Below are 17,035 nucleotides of genomic sequence, written 5' to 3'. Positions count from 1 at the left end.
AGACCATCTAGTCATTAGGACCCTCTGAGAACTGCACTAAGTGACTCCTGCCAAACTGGGAAACATGTTTTAGGAGGTCACCCAACAGATGGGAAGGGGACCTTAGAGCAGAGCTGATATCAAAGAGGGATGGAAGTAAATGCTAAAAGGGAACCAGGAGCCTGCCCTGAGCACTCCTCAGGAGAAGCAGGGCAACTGATGATAGGGCAGGGACTTTCAGCATGAACCAACACCCCAGGGCTATTCCTTACCACGTGCCTGAACTACAAACTGAGTGGCAAGCCCTGTAATCCCCCAACTTATGCAGGTACCCTACTCCTACTCCTGCTCATCAATTAAGCAACAAACATAGCACGTTGTAATGGAGGTACTAGTATTTGCACATCAAGATGCATAGCAAGCCAAAGCCAGAAGTCATTCAACACTTGATGCCCTGCCACAGAAGTCAGCTGGAGCTCCAGAACATCGTGTGAGTCTTGGGAATATTCACATAAACTCACTGGTCGCTCTCCTCTGCGGAAAGGCTGGGGAAGCTGCCAGTGCAGCATTCGTTCACCTAAAGCATTTTGGGGGGGGGGGGCTGAGACTGGCTGAACCTCACCACAGCTCTGAGCAGGCTTACAACCTTCTCCTCAACTGTGCAGAGCCAAACACACCTCTTCTTTGCGGGTGTTTCACCTACTTCCTTCTCTGAATCTAGTGGGGCCAGAAGCGAGCCACATTTATCCATCCTGCTTCTCCCAGGAGTCTTTCCATAGACTACTTTTCCATGCTGCAGAGCTTCTATCCTTCATTTTACTCTCCTTCTCTCTCCTGCTTCCCTCCCTTTCCCCCTCCCCCTGCTTTCTCTCCCTCTGCACTTTGTGAACTGCTGCTGCAGTGCTGAAGTCCAAAGTTCAGTAACTTGCTAAGCACACAGATAAATATGAACCTTGGAGAATTTACATTGCTCCAATGTAAACAGATAGCCAAGGGTCCCTTTATCAGCACTGGCTCAGGACAGTTGTGGGGGGTCTGAAGTGGCTCAATTTTGTATTTTGTTTTTTTTTGGGGGGGGGTGTAAAGGCGGGAGGCTGTGCCGTGCCCACTCTCCTGACAGTCAGGCGTGCTACCTCAGGAACATGGTGTAGGGAAGCGGGAAGCAGGATAACCCGAAATTCCAATCCAAGAGACACCACCAGCCTGAAGACCATGGTCTCGAAGCTGAGTCATCTGCAAGTGGAGCTGCTGGGAGCGCTGCTGGAGTCGGGGCTAACCAAGGAGACCCTGATCAAGGCGCTGAGCGAAGCGGAACCCTACGTGCTCCAGAGTGAAAGTCAGCGTGCTATCAATGCTCTCCAGACTGAGAAAGGGGAGCCCTGCGCCGACATCCCCAACCTCCCCAACGGAATGGGGGAGTCCAGGCTATCGGAAGATGAAACCTCTGATGATGGGGAGGAATTTACCCCTCCAATAATGAAGGAGCTGGAAAACTTGAGCCCTGAGGAGGCTGCTCACCAGAAGGCTGTGGTGGAAAGACTATTACAGTAAGGACAGATTTGCTGCTCCTCTTTGCTGCTTTCTTGCACTCTTCCCTCTAACTCTCTTTTCCTTTTCCTTTCCCTTTCCACTTCGTGTCTCTGGTTTTCACAGTCGATCCAGCTGCTCAGAAACAGTCCTTGTCCACGCCAGGACTAGCTGCCCCAAAACACTCCCTGAATTCTTTATAAATGCTCCAACTTTCCTTTCATCTCACATAAAATGCATGGAGAGACCCATGGAGCCTGATTATATATTTGAAGTGCTTATATCATCTGGCTCCAGAACAGTCCAAGGCCTGTGTAACTTGCATCTCTCAGTGTTGGGTTTATGTTTTAATAGGATTTACGCTTTCAGTCACTGAGGGATTGGGGGGGGGGGGGTGGATCAAGGAAAAATCTGGTCACTCTTAACTATATTTGCCTGAGGATGTATGGTGAAGTGAAGTTTTAATGGGTCCCTGCTATATTTATGAAGATTCATATTGTTTATTTTACTGGGTTCTGCTACATATTATTGGTCAAAGACAAGCCAAGAGAACTTGTTCTTGTCATTCTTGCCAGTGCAAAGTTCTCCTCACTTCAGTGGCAAATTTTCTTGTAGAAAGAACACACACTAAATACACACAGAGGTTAAAACCCAGGCAGAACACTCTACTCTGCCATCCACTGCAGCAACAATTACAGGTTTTACTCCACACAATTTGCCTTTGCATACAAGCATTTTTGAAATCAAAAAACAGAAAAAAAATTCTCCAACCCAATAAGCCTCCTTACAGCCTCAGAGAAACATTCACCAGGATTCCATTTTGGGATTCCTGCTGGGACACAATTCCCATGGGCAACCCATGGGGCTTGCTGGAGCAAGGATCAGGTCCATTCAACCTGTCTTTCACAACAGGAGCAGACTCCTGCCTGCCTGATTTGAGGAGATTTTTAAATGACAAGCTGGTAGAAGACAAAAAGACACAGCAACACCCTGCACTTACACTTAAAATCTTCTGTAAAACTAAAATCAATCCTGAGAATGTCTAAGGCTTTCTGATCGGTCCCTTTCATATGCAAAAGAAATTAACATAAAATGCAACAACAGGAAACAAACATCAAATCCCACCAGAAAAGGCCAGAGCTGGAAAGACAACACGACAAGAGTTAGTGTTAGCTCTAAGTACTTCAGAGAAGAAAGCTCCCTGGCAGGTTGAGAGGTGATGACTCTGCAGTATCCAACAGAGGGAAAATTCACTGGATCAGCTCTTACCTGGGTGGGGAAAACATTCCCAATAATTCAGTCTTCTTTCTGGCCCCGTGTTTCTCTCACATCTTCTCCACTTCCAGCTCTGTCACATCTTTTAGTCTCCTCCGTTCCCTTTACCTTTCCCATTCTTTTTAGGTATTTCCCTTCTCTCCTCACTTTTGTCTCTGCTGCTGTTGCTCCCATTTTGTTGTCATCTCAGCTAATTCTCTCTCTCCTTTCCACTCTTTTTCTTCCTCTCATCCTTGTCTCCTTCTCATCTTCCTGAGTCTGCGTACAGGTCTTGGGGTAGTTTGAGCCCAGTGGCACCGGGCGGGCCCTGGCTAGTTACTAATTATCCAATGGCTTTATTATTTCTCTTTTGTCTTATAAATTTATAGATGAAAAGACCCCGATAAGCTTTTTGATCATTAACTTCCAATGGTTTATCAGGTATCCCTCCACAAAGGAAGCCAGAGAAGTTGAAGAAGAGCACCTGGCTTTGTCCCATTTTCTGTGATGAATGGGTGAAGCAGGACTGAAATACCATCCACTGTGATCTAAGAACAGACACATGGATGGAGGGAATTCCTTCCTGCCACCCTCACTTCAGCATGAATTCTGGTTTCTAATCCTCCCTGTCTTTCCAGAAGCTTGCTGCTAGTCTTTCCTGTGCTTATGATCAGCCTCAGCACAACAGTCTTGCCTCTCCTGCAAACCTGTGATATTAATGCTTTCTGATGAACAGTCTCACATCTCTGGTCAGCTGAGCTGCACACCCATTGAACTGAGGTACAGAGATTCTCAGATCTGCCTAAAACCCTGAGATAGTGCAGAGGGGACTGGGAAAGAATGAGGATCTCGTAAGCCTCACGCTGGGTCTTAATTGCAAAGCTTTATTCTGAAACATCAGAGTTTTCTTTCATCAGTCCCTGGCATCACAGCACAGAGCAATCCACTCCTGCTGCTGAGGGGACCACAAGCCTCAGTTTCAGAAACAGTTATGAGTATATTTATGAAGAATATAATAGATCAAAATTAGTCAAAGTAAAATGAAAATAACAAGAAATGTTACAAATTTCTGGTCAAAGATTAAAAAAAAGCAGCTCTATGTCTGAGAAGCACCTGCACCAGTGTCAGGGGTTGATAATATTTAAGCAGTTGTTACCTATTAATAAACTTTTTTGGTTTTAAGAACAAACCTTTCCATTAACAGATGCCTAAAGGTAATATCCTTAAAACAGTATTGTAAGTATTGTAGGACAGGGCAGAACAGTCAGTCTATAACAGAAATCACTCCCAGGCAGGCAGGCAAGGATCTCCACGCCCAGGGATTCCCAGTGAACCTTCAACACTGGAAAAGCTATTTCAGCACCTACACAGGGATTTCAAATCCAGAAGCCACATGGAGGCACTTCTGCCTTTGGACAGAAGCCTCTTTGGGCACTATTATCAATTCCTGCTCTAATACTGTGCATCACAATTGAACAGGGAGATCAACCTGTGGGCAGCTATTAAGCAATGTAAGAAAAGTCTCTGTGATGATGGCAGGCACTGCTTATAAAGTAGATTCAAGGTGTTGCTGCTAGGCTTTCCAGGGACCAGAAACAAAAGTCACTGACACCAAGAGACCAAGTACAACCTCACAGGACCACTAAAGTTGAAACCATGGTTTGGAAAGCACTAGTCAAAGCTGAGTAAAACAGGATGTAGAGAAGCTACACCCACATGACAGGGTGCACCTGTGTGTAGTGGTTGGATTTTGTCCCTACCAGGAAAAAAAATAAATGCTAAAGGCAGTTCAGACAAAGGTTTCTCTAGTAAGGAATTAACAACATTTCATTCTGTCCCTTAATCTGTCTCATTGGTCTTCCATAGATTCACCCCACACAGAAAACAAATTGTATCTATGATAAAGAACAACTCAGCAGGGAGATGTGTCTGTGAGGGGTAATTCCCAGATGTTCCCTGGAGAAGGAGGCAAGAGAAAGGCTACCCTGGGGGAAGGGACAGATCGTACAATGGCAGGTCCACAACGGAGAGAGGTACAGCAACAATTCACCTGCAGGGCAAGGGGTGAAATTCCTTTGGGAAAGAGAGAAATTGAGATAAGCCATAGATTGCCCCTGGAGGCAGGGATAAAAGCATGTTTTCCATAAGGAAACAGGAAAGATGGAATGATAAAGGTTCAGTCATTTCTCCATGTAAGCAGCGCCTTAGAATGGCTCTGGCTGGGGAATCTGGAGATGAAGCTGCCACACCCCTTTCATTTCCACATATAAGCCAAGATGAGGCAAACCAGGCCAAGTCCAACAGAAAGGAACCCTGCTGGGATGGTCTTACCTGCCCTGCTCCCTGCCCAGCCCGGCTCCAGGCTGTGCACTGACATCAGTGAGGCTTGTCTAGCAGGCTCCAGAGGAGAGGGCCAGAGGATGGTCCTGAGTGCTTCACAGCTCTGAACCTGTTTAAGCAGGGTCTGGTCCAAAGCAGCAATTCAGAACCCACCTCAGGGAAATGAAGGTTTCTCTTGCCTGAGAATCTGAGAACAGGAAAGGAGGAAAGGAGAGACAGAGGGAATGAGGAAGAGGAGGGGAAAAGAAGGGAACAGTGGAAAAGAGAAAAGTCAGGAAGAGTGAAGGAAGGAGAAGGTCCCCTGAATGTTACATCTCTACCTCTCTGGAATGGGTTTTCTTTAATGCTAACAACTTGATATTTACTTTCCATTTAAATTTGAGATGTTGCTATAAATTATCAACCAGCCTCTTGTTCCCTTTGAGTTTATAACTAACTACCTGGGTTACTTATTGTTCAGGTAACAAAAGGGAGGTGAAAACGCCCTTAAAATGTGATCTCAGAACTAAGAAAATGGGAAGCTGGCAGGGGCAGGGGACCCAGACCCCAGGGGTTGAGATGAGCTGGGGAGAGGGGCTATGCTCAGCCTCAGTGAGCGACTGACAGCAGGGGAGCCAGACCTGGGAAGAAGGAAGTAAAACCTGTGAGAAGGATTTAGACAGAGATTGGGCTTTGGACAACAAGAGAAATGAGGAGACAGCTTACACATGGGGAGAAAGAACACCTAGAAAGCAGAAACCAGACTTAGAGATAGAGAGCTTGAGCAAGGCACTTATTTCTGCAGTTCTCACTCACTGAAGCAATTGAGATTTTAGTGCACCTAGAAACAGAAGAACTAGATTTGGGGTGAAATCCTACCCTCTGACAGCCAATGACAGTCTTACCACCAGTGAAAGAGCAAAGGCTTCCACTTACAATGTCTTAGTCCATGGTGAAGGTTCTGCAGGTGGACTATGTGTTTGGGCAATGGCTCCTGTGAGGGTTCAGCTGACCAGCTGCCCTCACTTGTTCTGAGATGTAGCCTGGGGCCTACAGGAATTACTGTGCTGATACTACAGCCTGTGCTCTGACAATGTCATACAACTGTCCCATGAACTGCACTAAGATTCCCCTGCAATGTTGTGCCTCAAAGCTCCCTGCTTCATTTCAGAAGACGACAGGGAAACCACAGGACTATTACCCATTGTGAGAAGAGCCCCACAGATACTTCCTGATTAATTCCCACCATAAAAAAGTGAGGATTTAAACAGGGGAGACAAAAAGTGACTCATGTTTGGGGAACAGGAAGGAAATCAACACCTAACAGAGGTTTCCAGCAGTGGTTAACATAGTCCTTCCTTTCCCATCCAAGTCAGAACTCCAATCTAAGAGATGAGAGGTTCCAAGTCAGAGCCTTTTCTCCCTTATGCAGGGACTTGTATAATGAGGTCAGGGTGCAGGTGCTGGCTAGACTGTCACAAACCCAAAGGGAGGAGCTTGGTCCTTGGATTAGACAGACAAAGGAAAAAGCCCCACAAACCAAAACCCAACAAATTAGGAAGAAAAAAGATGTCCTAAATTCAGCCCAATTTGAGGCTTTTGAAAGACAAATAAGGCTAAGGGAAGGAGCTAGAAGATCGTAGCCCCCTCAGAGAGTGTCCTGTTGTAAAACAGGAACTTGTTTCTCTCTAAGAACACAGGCTCTTCAGAAAGCTGTAAGTGACACTGCTCCTGTCACACTTTAACTGCAGGAGAGCTTGCTCCTCAGACAATCCAGCCACTGGGAGAGAGGCTGCAGGGGAACAGAGATAAGGGTGTTTGTACTGAGAGAACAGGTGTGGACTTTGTCCTCCTTATCACTTTGCAGCCTCTGGCAACCTCCTGAGTCAACAAACCCATGAGCAGTACAGTTGTTGCCTGTTGCTCAGACCTGGTGTTCTCGTGACAGTCCCTGCACAGTCCTGGGTACCTCTCCCAGCTCCCCACTGCTCCTTTGGTGGTGGCGTTGGAGGGGACACCAGTGCACACCTACAGCATGGAAACCATTCCCACAGGGCATTCCACAGAGCACACACAGAAGGATGCTCTTTGTTGAAAAAGAACAAAAGGGGTTTTCCTGGAGGGAGGCTTCTGCACTGTTTGGATCTAGACTGGTTTCACACCTGCAGTGATTTCCAGCTCTGGAGAAATCAGCCAAAGAAATAACCCTCAGGTTTTCTCTATTGTCCCTAGGAGCCTTCATGGAGATTCTAATCAGAGGATCTAAAAACCAGAGATCCACATTCATTATGAAATCCTGACTCAGAGTAACTTCTCAAGTCTTGGGAGTAGGTCTCCAGTAGGTCTATTCTCTCAGGTGTTACCCCAAAGGAGAGCAGCAATAGGAGGAATTAGTGGTTTTTCTGCTTGTTCCTTACTGCATTTAGAAGCTGAGTGGATCTAGATGTGAATCAGTGTGTTTGAGTAACACGTAGCAGATGTGCAAGAACACAGACCTGGATGGTTTGGTCTATACACACACATGCATAGCTGGCACATGACAGTATGATGAAGGCTTGTTTTCATTTCTTGAATCATTGCAAGGCAGCCCAGCCTGGACCAGAACCAAGGCATGAGCTAGGTTCAGCCTAATATCACAAGAAATCTGCCCTGGAAAATTAAGTACCCTAAGCAACTACACCTTAAAGAAAGGGGGTTAGAGAAGAAGAGCTATGTAGGGAAAAGGAGAGAGGTCAACTCTGAAAGAGATCTATAGTCATAAAACATCCAACTGAGCACTGAAATTCAACTTTAATTCCAGCAAAAAAGCTTTAAATTGCCCTTACTTTCCAGCAGAAAGGTCCATTCTTTGCTCATGTCACTGGTTAGCAGTTTAACATTTACAGGTGACAACTGCCAAGACAGAACAGGCCAAAACCTTGTATCCAAATGAGCACAGACAGCACAGACTACAGCCATGTACTGGGAAATTCCCTTGACAGCCAGAGTCCTAAGGGGAGATCCAAGTACCTGCAGAGAACAGTTTAAAGGAAGGCAGTGCTACACCTTTTGCACTTCATTTCTCATGCCATGCAGCTCTTACCCTGAATGCAGAGTCAAACCTGAGCAAGGTACCACACTGAGGAACAGCTTTGCTTTATGCAGCACTCCACCCTCAAAAAACACAGTGATGATGACTGACATGCAGGGTGCACCTCAGGAGGTACCAGGTTACCCTAACCTTGGAATCCAGCTCTGCTGAGAGCAGGTGTTAGCTCATTCTCTCTCCTGAGAAGTGCTTTCTGCTCCTTCCAGAGAGGATCCCTGGCGAGTAGCAAAGATGGTGAAATCCTACCTCCAGCAGCACAACATCCCTCAGCGTGAGGTGGTAGACACCACTGGTCTGAACCAATCTCACCTCTCACAACACCTCAACAAGGGCACTCCCATGAAGACCCAAAAAAGGTCAGCCCTCTACACCTGGTACGTCCGCAAGCAGCGAGAGGTGGCCCAACGTAAGTACCCCAACAACTCTTCTCCTTTCTCAGGTTCATAAAGGCCTCTGCTCTCCCTCACTAACCCTTAGCTCCTATTTTTATGAAGCAAAAGTGGAAGGAAAAGCCACTTTCAGCAGTAAAGTTAGAGAAGGCTTGGTCAGTCTTCAGTGGTGAGGTGAAGCCTGCAGTCACCCAGTCCAGCTAACATATTTGTGATCAGAGCTCTACACCTGTCCCCAGGACAAACCAGTGTAGTGGGCTGGTGACAATGACAATTTCTGCCCAAGAACTACCCCTCTGCAATAGCAGCTAAAGCAACAGTTCTAACTGCAACAAGCAGCAGGCTGCTGCACTCACTGCAGGAACCCCCAACCAGCCGCTGTGGGTTATCACCTCGGCCCCTCTAAGCCCCTTCGTTACCGGCACCCATTGGGAACCTATTCCTACAGCAGCACTTGTACATCAATGAGCCTGTCTGCAATGGGTCTTACTCATTTTTTTATTGGTGGGTTACAAGTAAAATGAGACAAATATGGTCCTGCTAGGAACATCTGATCAGTTTTAGCAGATTGTGGAAGTTTATTTCCACCCCGCTGAGATTCCCTCTGCCTTGTATGAGATCTTCTCCAAGGGTAAGTTGCACCGAGCTCATTAAGCTCCCAAATGAATGGCACTATTGGAAACTCTTCCAAAAAGCTAATTCCCTTGCCCCTTTGTGCCTGCAGAATTCACACATGCTGGCCAGGGTATCTTGACAGAGGAGCCCATGGGAGATGACCTGCCCACCAAGAAGGGAAGAAGAAACCGCTTTAAGTGGGGTCCTGCCTCACAACAGATCCTGTTCCAAGCCTATGAGAGACAGAAAAATCCCAGCAAAGAAGAGAGAGAGGCACTGGTAGAAGAGTGCAACAGGTAAAGATGGGTGTCTAGCTCTGAGGAAGAGGGGCATAGCACATCCCCTCTGTCTTCTTGGTGTTTGCTAGAGCCCCTGCAAAGCAGCTGGCAGTACAGCAGTGGGTGTCACCACTGACACCAGTCACGTTTGACTGAAATGCCCCAACTGAGCATTCACTGGTCACAAAGCATCAGTGAGGCTTCATGCCTTGCTATACCAGGCAGGATCCCTCCACACTGTGCCAGTCCACAGCCACTTTGGGACTCTGCACTTCCTGTGTCTCTGATGAAGCCCAGCTCAGCAGTGCTCTCCCTGTGCTCTCCCCAACAGGGCAGAGTGTATCCAAAGAGGCGTTTCCCCGTCCCAGGCCCAGGGACTGGGCTCGAACCTGGTGACAGAGGTCAGAGTTTACAACTGGTTTGCCAATCGCAGGAAGGAGGAGGCTTTCCGGCACAAGCTGGCCATGGACACCTTCAGTGGACCACAGCCCACCTCTGCTACCCCTCTAACTCCTCACAACTCTTCCTCCCTCCAGCCACCATCTGCTCTCTCACCCAGCAAAGTTCACGGTAAGGAAAAACCAGAGGGAGGTCTGAAAGAGACAGGGGTGGACCTACCCAAACTCAGTCACCAAAACCCTCTCTCCCAAGTGCCCCCCTTTAGGAGGTGAATGTGCAAATGGGAAAAAAACCCAGACTTGATCCAAGGAAAGAGCCCCAGCAGCAATGAGACCAGAGAGGCTAGAAAAGCAAGGGTGACGTGTGGTTCAGTAACAAAGCTTTCAGCCAAACCTCCCTACCTTCTGACCTCCTGCACTCCCCACAGCTGGCAGGCAGCAGTAACCCCCTCTCAAGGAGTCGCTCACCAGCTGCCATCACAAGCCAGTTCTGTATCCTTTCATTCAGGTGTGCACCTCCTACCCTTTCATGGTAGGTATCAGCACCATCAGACTCTGGGACTTTGTTTCCAGCTATCAGGAAAGGTCACTCACCATCTAGAAAGAGCAGAGCTTTTTCAGCTTCATGTGTCAGAGCTGGTAATTGCTCTCACTCTGGGAAGAGATGACCTTGCTCTCCTCTCTACACCCACATTCAGAGGGGTGGCTTCTAATAGACCCTGCTTGCTTCTGGCAGCACACAGAGACATAACTTAAAGCTAGTATTTGAGGGAGCAGTTGTACCAAGTCACAGAAAAAAGCCAGGGCAGGGTGCTGAGAATGCCTGTTCTCCTGGTTCCCCTACTACCCACCTTGTCTCCATCTAAAGGCAAGTGCCTGCCAAGGAAACAAACTGCCAAAGCTTCCCAGTTCTGACTGCCAGCTTCCTTCCTGTTGTGTTACAGGAGTGAGGTACAACCAGCAGCCAGCCAGCGAGGCAGAGTCCTCCAGCAGCAACCACCATGGGAACAGCTCCATGGTGACCACCCAAACCATCCTGCACCAGGTTTCTCCCCCAGGACTGGAGCCCAGCCAGAACCTACTGAGCACAGACACTAAGCTGGTAAGCGATGTATACTTAAGTTCTAGTGACTGGAGGACATCAGGTCCTCTGCTCATGGTATTAAGATGTAGTTTTTCCTAGAATACTCCTAAAACCATCTTCTTGTGGAGATATTACATAGCCACTTTGCACTGATGATGTAACATGAGCAGTCCTGACACGTATGTGCTCTTCTAGACAGCTGGTAAGGGCAGATAGTAGAGAATGAAAGCAAAAAGTACAGCCATTCCTCTGTGACCAAACCAGTCTATTCTGAAACACACAGAGCTCAAGGTATGACATCATTTTCTTCTTCCCAGGAATCCCTGTTCTCTCCTGCTTTCCCTAGAGAGACTTTCATCATCTCTCCTCCAGCTCATTTGAGCACTACACATCTCAGGATAGTTGATCAGACACCAATGGGCTTAACAGAACATAGACCTGTACTGACCTTTATCTCACCTGTAAAAATTGAGCCCAACATGGGCTAAATTGGTGTGTATGCAGCACACACCATTGAGACCTTCACTCATGATCTGGACCATAGCATCTGCCTTCTGAAAGCAAATTTCCAGTTGAGATTTGACTACACCTTTTCCCATGTAATTCACAGTGAAGCACTAGAACTACATGACTGGTCCTTTTCAGTTTGCACATGTTCCCTGGCTTACAGGGAAACACTTGGCAGGAGTTTGCATTCGTGCAGAGCAGCCTGTGGCAAAGTTCAGTTCACTGTATATGAATTTACATCTCCTCAGTCACATACATTGCTGGCTTTCTGGTCTCTTCCTGGAGAAAAGAAGTCTTTCATGAGGTGCTGAAAGTCTTCTGCAGCTATCTTCTCAAATTGATAGGAAGAGGATTTGTCCCAGTGTTTAATCTGTTGGTGTTTATATTTACTAAAGATTCCTTACAGCTTTTTGTCTGAGAGGAGGAAAAGAGTATAAAGAATATAAAGCATTGAACCTTATCAGCCACTACTGGAATGCTATTTTGCTGCTCCACAGTACTTCAACTACAGGTCTCCAAAGGGCCTGGCAAACTCAAAACCCCATTAGAGCACAGACATGGGTTAGGTGGCTCATTTTAGAGTCTGATAAAACAGTCAAGTTATTAAATTTCTCAAGGACAGACTGAATCAGCACGACACCCAAGCACAGAACAGTACCTAAGTAGAACAGGACATTTCCTCTCTAGCAGCAGGGAACTGATAGGTAATGCAGCCTAAAGAACATATCATATGAGAAAAAGGTCTAAATCAACTTTTCAGCAACTCTCCCTGACCACTAAAAGACACTTGCTGTGAAAGGGAAATTACAGGCATTTCTCAGAGGAAAAGGTGAACAAGGAAAGAGGAACTTCTGAATGCTGTGGTGAACTCTGCATCTAAAATTATTACATCAAATTACCAGAGTCACTTAATTTCTCTGAGTATTGTATTTTACCCTCAGCTGTAAAACAGAAGATAAACTTTCCCTATAGAGAATGCTGTAGGAGTCTAAAGTCTTAGCCTTTCTTGTAAAGCCCTTATGACTTCTCAAATGTGAAAGAAATCAAGCAGCAAGGATTCACTCAGTGCTTCAACAGCTGACTTTTGCTAACAATGAGCACAGGGAAACTGCAGACAAGCAAGAGTGAAGCCTCTGAGTTCACACGTGATCAGAGCAGGCAGGAAGAGGGAGAAGAACATTTATCATGGCTTTGAGACTCGTCCTGCTCAACCTTCTGCAGATGGCGTTTTCATGACCCTCCTCTCACACAGGTTTCAGCTCCTGGGGGAACTCTCCCACCTGTCAGCACCCTGACTGCCCTGCACAGCTTGGAGCAAAATCCACATGCACTGAGCCAGCAAACTCAGAACCTTATCATGGCATCACTGCCAGGTGTCATGGCAATCGGGGCTGGTGAGACCTCATCCCTCACACCAGCATTCACCAACACAGGTGCCTCCACCCTGGTGATAGGTGAGTACTGTTCTGTAATGACTCTGCTCATCAGGACTCAAGAGTGCTACCCACAGTCATTAGCATTACCTGCCTCAGGTTCAGAGACAACAGTACTAATCTGTCAGTGAACCTAGAGGGATCATCACACACACTGAGGATCTCCAGCAGCACTACTCACAGGTGCCAGTGGAATTAAGGGACAGATGTTCCCTATTCACATCAGAACTAAGTTACACACAAACCCACATCTTAAGAGCAAGGGACTTTTGCAATCTATTCCTACATCAACGTTTTGTTGCTCTGCATCTTCACAAATATAAATGTAATACTTCCTTAAAACTATGAAAACTGAAGCATGTTTGTAGCGCTTGAGAGAAAAAAACCTCCTGTTCCACTTCCTGCAAAGAGCAGCATATGCCTTTGGAACCCACAGCAGTAATTATTTTATATATTTTTTTTCCACTTAAACAGCTTTTCTGGACTTGGATGGGATTTCTTTTCATTCCAAGACTAGTCTACTGCCAAAATGCATCTCATTAGATAAAGGAATATAAAATGTATACTCTCCTCTTACAGTTTCTTCCCAGGAAGAGAGGCCTTATTTTGTTCTGTGGTGACAGCTAACTAATCTCCATTTCCTCATTTATACCCCAGATTATGATACAGATTCTAATTTTGTACAAACAAACAAAAAAATTGGCTATTTCCACACAGTGGAAATCTCTCAGTGCTGGAGAGACTTGCTGATTTACAGGAACGGGGGGGGCTGGACAGCTGTGAGGAATGAGAAGTAACATGTGAAACCTTCTACCTCTCTCTCACTGGTCCAAATTCCACACCTCATCAGTCAAAGCAAAACGAGCTTAAACTCCATTCCATGTGACTGGACAGCTACAGCTCTCTCACCAACAGGTTCATAAATAAGAGTAAAATGAACTGGACAAAGGATGATGTCAGAGTTTACTTCTGAGCAAGGCCTGGAACTCTTTATCAGGTTATCACTAAACTGGAAAGGGGCCTATACTGGCACAGGAGGATGTACACAGGAACACACACGAAGTCAGAGGTGGTTTTATGGTACTCACCTGCACTGCACACTTTGCACACTCCCACTTTGATTTCACAGGCACGAAGCCTCTTCAAAGTCACAGATAATCTGAACACCTGAAAAGCAGGATCCAAAGTCACCCTGCAGTGACAGACCTGCCACTGTCACTACTTCAGATGCCCCACTGCAGAGGAGCTACAGCCCTCCCATAGTGTGACACTACTGTCATCAGTCCTTGTTTTTCAGGCCTGGCCTCAACCCAGCCCCAGAGTGTACCTGTAATAAACAGCATGGGGAGCAGCCTCACTACCCTGCAGCCCGTCCAGTTCTCCCAGCAACTGCACCCATCCTACCAGCAGCCCCTTATGCAGCAGGTCCAGAGCCACATCAACCAGAGCCCCTTCATGGCTACCATGGCCCAGATACAGAACCCTCACGGTAAGAGCATGAAATCATTTGCTCAAGCAAACCAAAAACCCAAGGCTCTGTGCTGGGGCTGGTGCTGGGCCCTTGGGCTAACAGCACTCTATTCTCCTCTTCTATTATTGTTGCTTTAATTACAAAATTATTTTTCTCCTGCATTCATCTCCCTGTCCCTCCACTCCCACTGTTTCAGAGACAGACAGCAGGCCCATGAGCATGAGGAGAACGACTCAACCAAACTAATAATCTCATGCAAAGCTCCAGCATCCACACAACCTTGTTTTCTTTCATGCACAGCTCTCTACGGCCCCAAGTCTGAAGTGGCCCAATACACACATACAGGCCTCTTACCACAAACCATGGTGATAACAGATACAGCCAATCTCAGCGCCCTGACTAACCTGACACCAACCAAACAGGTAACAGCCTTTAGCACAAGCCTTTGTCCCCCCACCTCGGAACTGCACCAGTCTGCAGGTAGCTCCTTGCTTGTCAAAGAGTTTTTGTTGGGTGTGTGATCCATGCCATCCCAGCAGGATGATCTTTCTTATCTCCTCACCTTGCTGGTACCAGCTGCAATACTGAAGGCATTAGAGAAGCTCTTCACTGCATCATCAAGGATGATTTAATCTCCTTGGAAACAGCACCTGTTTGCTCTTCTCTCATGCCTGTTAGAAGGGATGTAGAAACCAGGCACTGCTAACTTTCTTTTCCCTAGGCATTCACACCTGACTCAGAGACTCACACAGAGTCTGGGATGCATACACCAGTGTCACAGGCACCAACGATCCATTTACAGAACCAAGACACAACCATCCAGCACCTGCAGCCAGGCCCTCGCCTCACCTCGAGCCCTGCTGGTAAGGGCAGCAGCCATTATTACTTTAAACCCCATATTGCTGTTCCTCCTGCCAGAACTGTGAAATCCAGACAGAAAATGGTAACTGGGGCTCACCGTTCTCTTAGAGGGCTCTGTTAGTGTTTTCAGGGGTTTGAAAAGCTGGTACAAGGAACAGACTCAGAGCACAGCCTGTGCAGGCTGCATAAGGGCAGATCATAGAAATGGAATCCTTCTTCAGAATCTAGACAGGAAAATCACCTTTAAAATACTGTCAAAAACCAGTGTCCAGGCATAGCCAATCCTGCAGGCAGTTTTCAGGGCTGAAGAGCCCAAGACTCCTTCATGAAGAGATGGCAGTTGGATCTTCCCAATTCTAAGAGTAGAACTAAAATGTTCAAATCTGAGCTCCCTGCCACCATCAGTGCTTTCAGGCTAGCATTGTACTTGAGCTAAGAATAAAAGAGCACACAAAAGAGAAACAGGAGTTACACCCCTGTGCCAGGAGGGTTTTAGTCATGCTAGAAATACGAGCTTCTGCACACACATAAGGGGCTGCAGGGAGAATTTGTACTTAACTTTTGTCTGTGCCTTTGACAGTGTCCTCCAGCAGCCTGGTGCTGTACCAAAGCTCTGACTCCACCAACAGCCACAGTCAGCTGCTGCCATCCACTCACAACGTCATTGAGACCTTTATCTCCACGCAGATGGCATCCTCCACTCAGTAATCAAGACAGCTAGCTCAAGAGTGACTGCCATGACCAACCTGTCAGGTGCAACTCCAACTGTGTTTGCCATCACCATCACCACCACCTTCCACAGGAAGGCAAGGCTGCTGCACTCAGCTGACATCCAGCCCCTACTGCCTCATACAAATCTCTTACTCAGCTGCCTCCACGAGAGAAGATGTCTCAGACCATGGAACGATGATACTGGCTCTGCTAAAATCCCCTAACCCCAAAAAACCCCAAGCAAACCAAACCACACAAGCCAGCCTAGAATGACCAGACGTCCTTCTGTGGCTGCCCAAGAAGGAATCCCATCGCCACAGGGATCTGAATGCAATATGGCAAAACGCCAGGGTGTGGATGGACTTTCATCCTGCTCAGCTTCCATCAAGCTGGCCCAGTACAAACCTGCCAACACCAGACTAAACCATGCAGGAATGAGCAAAGCTGAGCTGCTGAAGAGGGGATACCACGTTTAAAATACTCACCTCCCTTGCTGTAAAGCATCACCAGTGGGAACTATGAGAAATGACAGTGCCTTGGAGGCAAGAGTGATAGAACCTGGCTCCTGGCTGCAATGAAAATCACCAAGAAATACATTCAGGAATGGTTTGGCACAAACCTGTCAGTGTGGGATCACTGACTACAATCTACAAATCCTTTAATTAACTACCAAACATTCCAGCAATAATACTAAACATCCTCAGTTAAAAATAACCTGCTCTAAAATCATGCTATCCTAGTGGAAACGGCTTGGTTATTTTTGATATAGCTCTGCTTTGTTTTAAATGCAGAAATTAAAAGTTTAACAGCAGTGAGGAGATTCCAGCTCTCTGTTTTAACCATGTGGATTCTCAAGAGATGAGAATCATTCCCCTTGCTGAATAAGCCAGGGGATAGCATTTTCCACAGGTCCTCACTGCACAGTACCTGGGAGGATCCCACGCTCCAAAGAGCAGCGCTTCCTTCAGTTGTACTCCATAAAGATGCCAGCTTGGACTCATTTTACAGGTCATTCTTGGCTTCCCTCTAGGAAAGATTCTGTAGTTCTTGATATCCAAATAATTACCCTGGGGCTTAAGGGGTTTACTTGCACTGAGGGAAGGGTTTTGGCCCTACTTATA

At 46.8% G+C, this 17,035-nt stretch overlaps 1 protein-coding gene across 2 annotated transcripts; it reads left to right on the top strand.

Annotated features, from left to right (window-relative positions):
- Positions 1–1,191: 1,191 nt before the first annotated feature.
- On the top strand, positions 1,192–16,726 carry HNF1A (HNF1 homeobox A; the record flags this gene model as incomplete). 2 transcript variants are annotated; one of them, XM_084272304.1, is made up of 10 exons in its annotated part: positions 1,192–1,526; positions 8,374–8,573; positions 9,281–9,467; positions 9,781–10,019; positions 10,792–10,949; positions 12,691–12,892; positions 14,169–14,360; positions 14,643–14,764; positions 15,064–15,205; positions 15,784–16,726. In XM_084272304.1, 10 exons carry the CDS (start codon positions 1,192–1,194, stop codon positions 15,909–15,911), a joined length of 1,905 nt encoding a protein of 634 aa, XP_084128430.1. In that variant the 3' UTR covers positions 15,912–16,726. The 2 variants fall into 2 exon arrangements, with proteins under 2 accessions (XP_084128430.1, XP_084128429.1); XM_084272303.1 differs by having other exon boundaries at positions 9,781–10,057; positions 10,770–10,949.
- Positions 16,727–17,035: the final 309 nt, after the last annotated feature.

The sequence above is a fragment of the Gallinula chloropus genome (genome assembly GCF_964237585.1).
Source record: "Gallinula chloropus genome assembly, chromosome: 17".
NCBI classification, from domain to species: domain Eukaryota; kingdom Metazoa; phylum Chordata; class Aves; order Gruiformes; family Rallidae; genus Gallinula; species Gallinula chloropus.
This window is presented reverse-complemented; position numbering and strand designations above follow the sequence as displayed.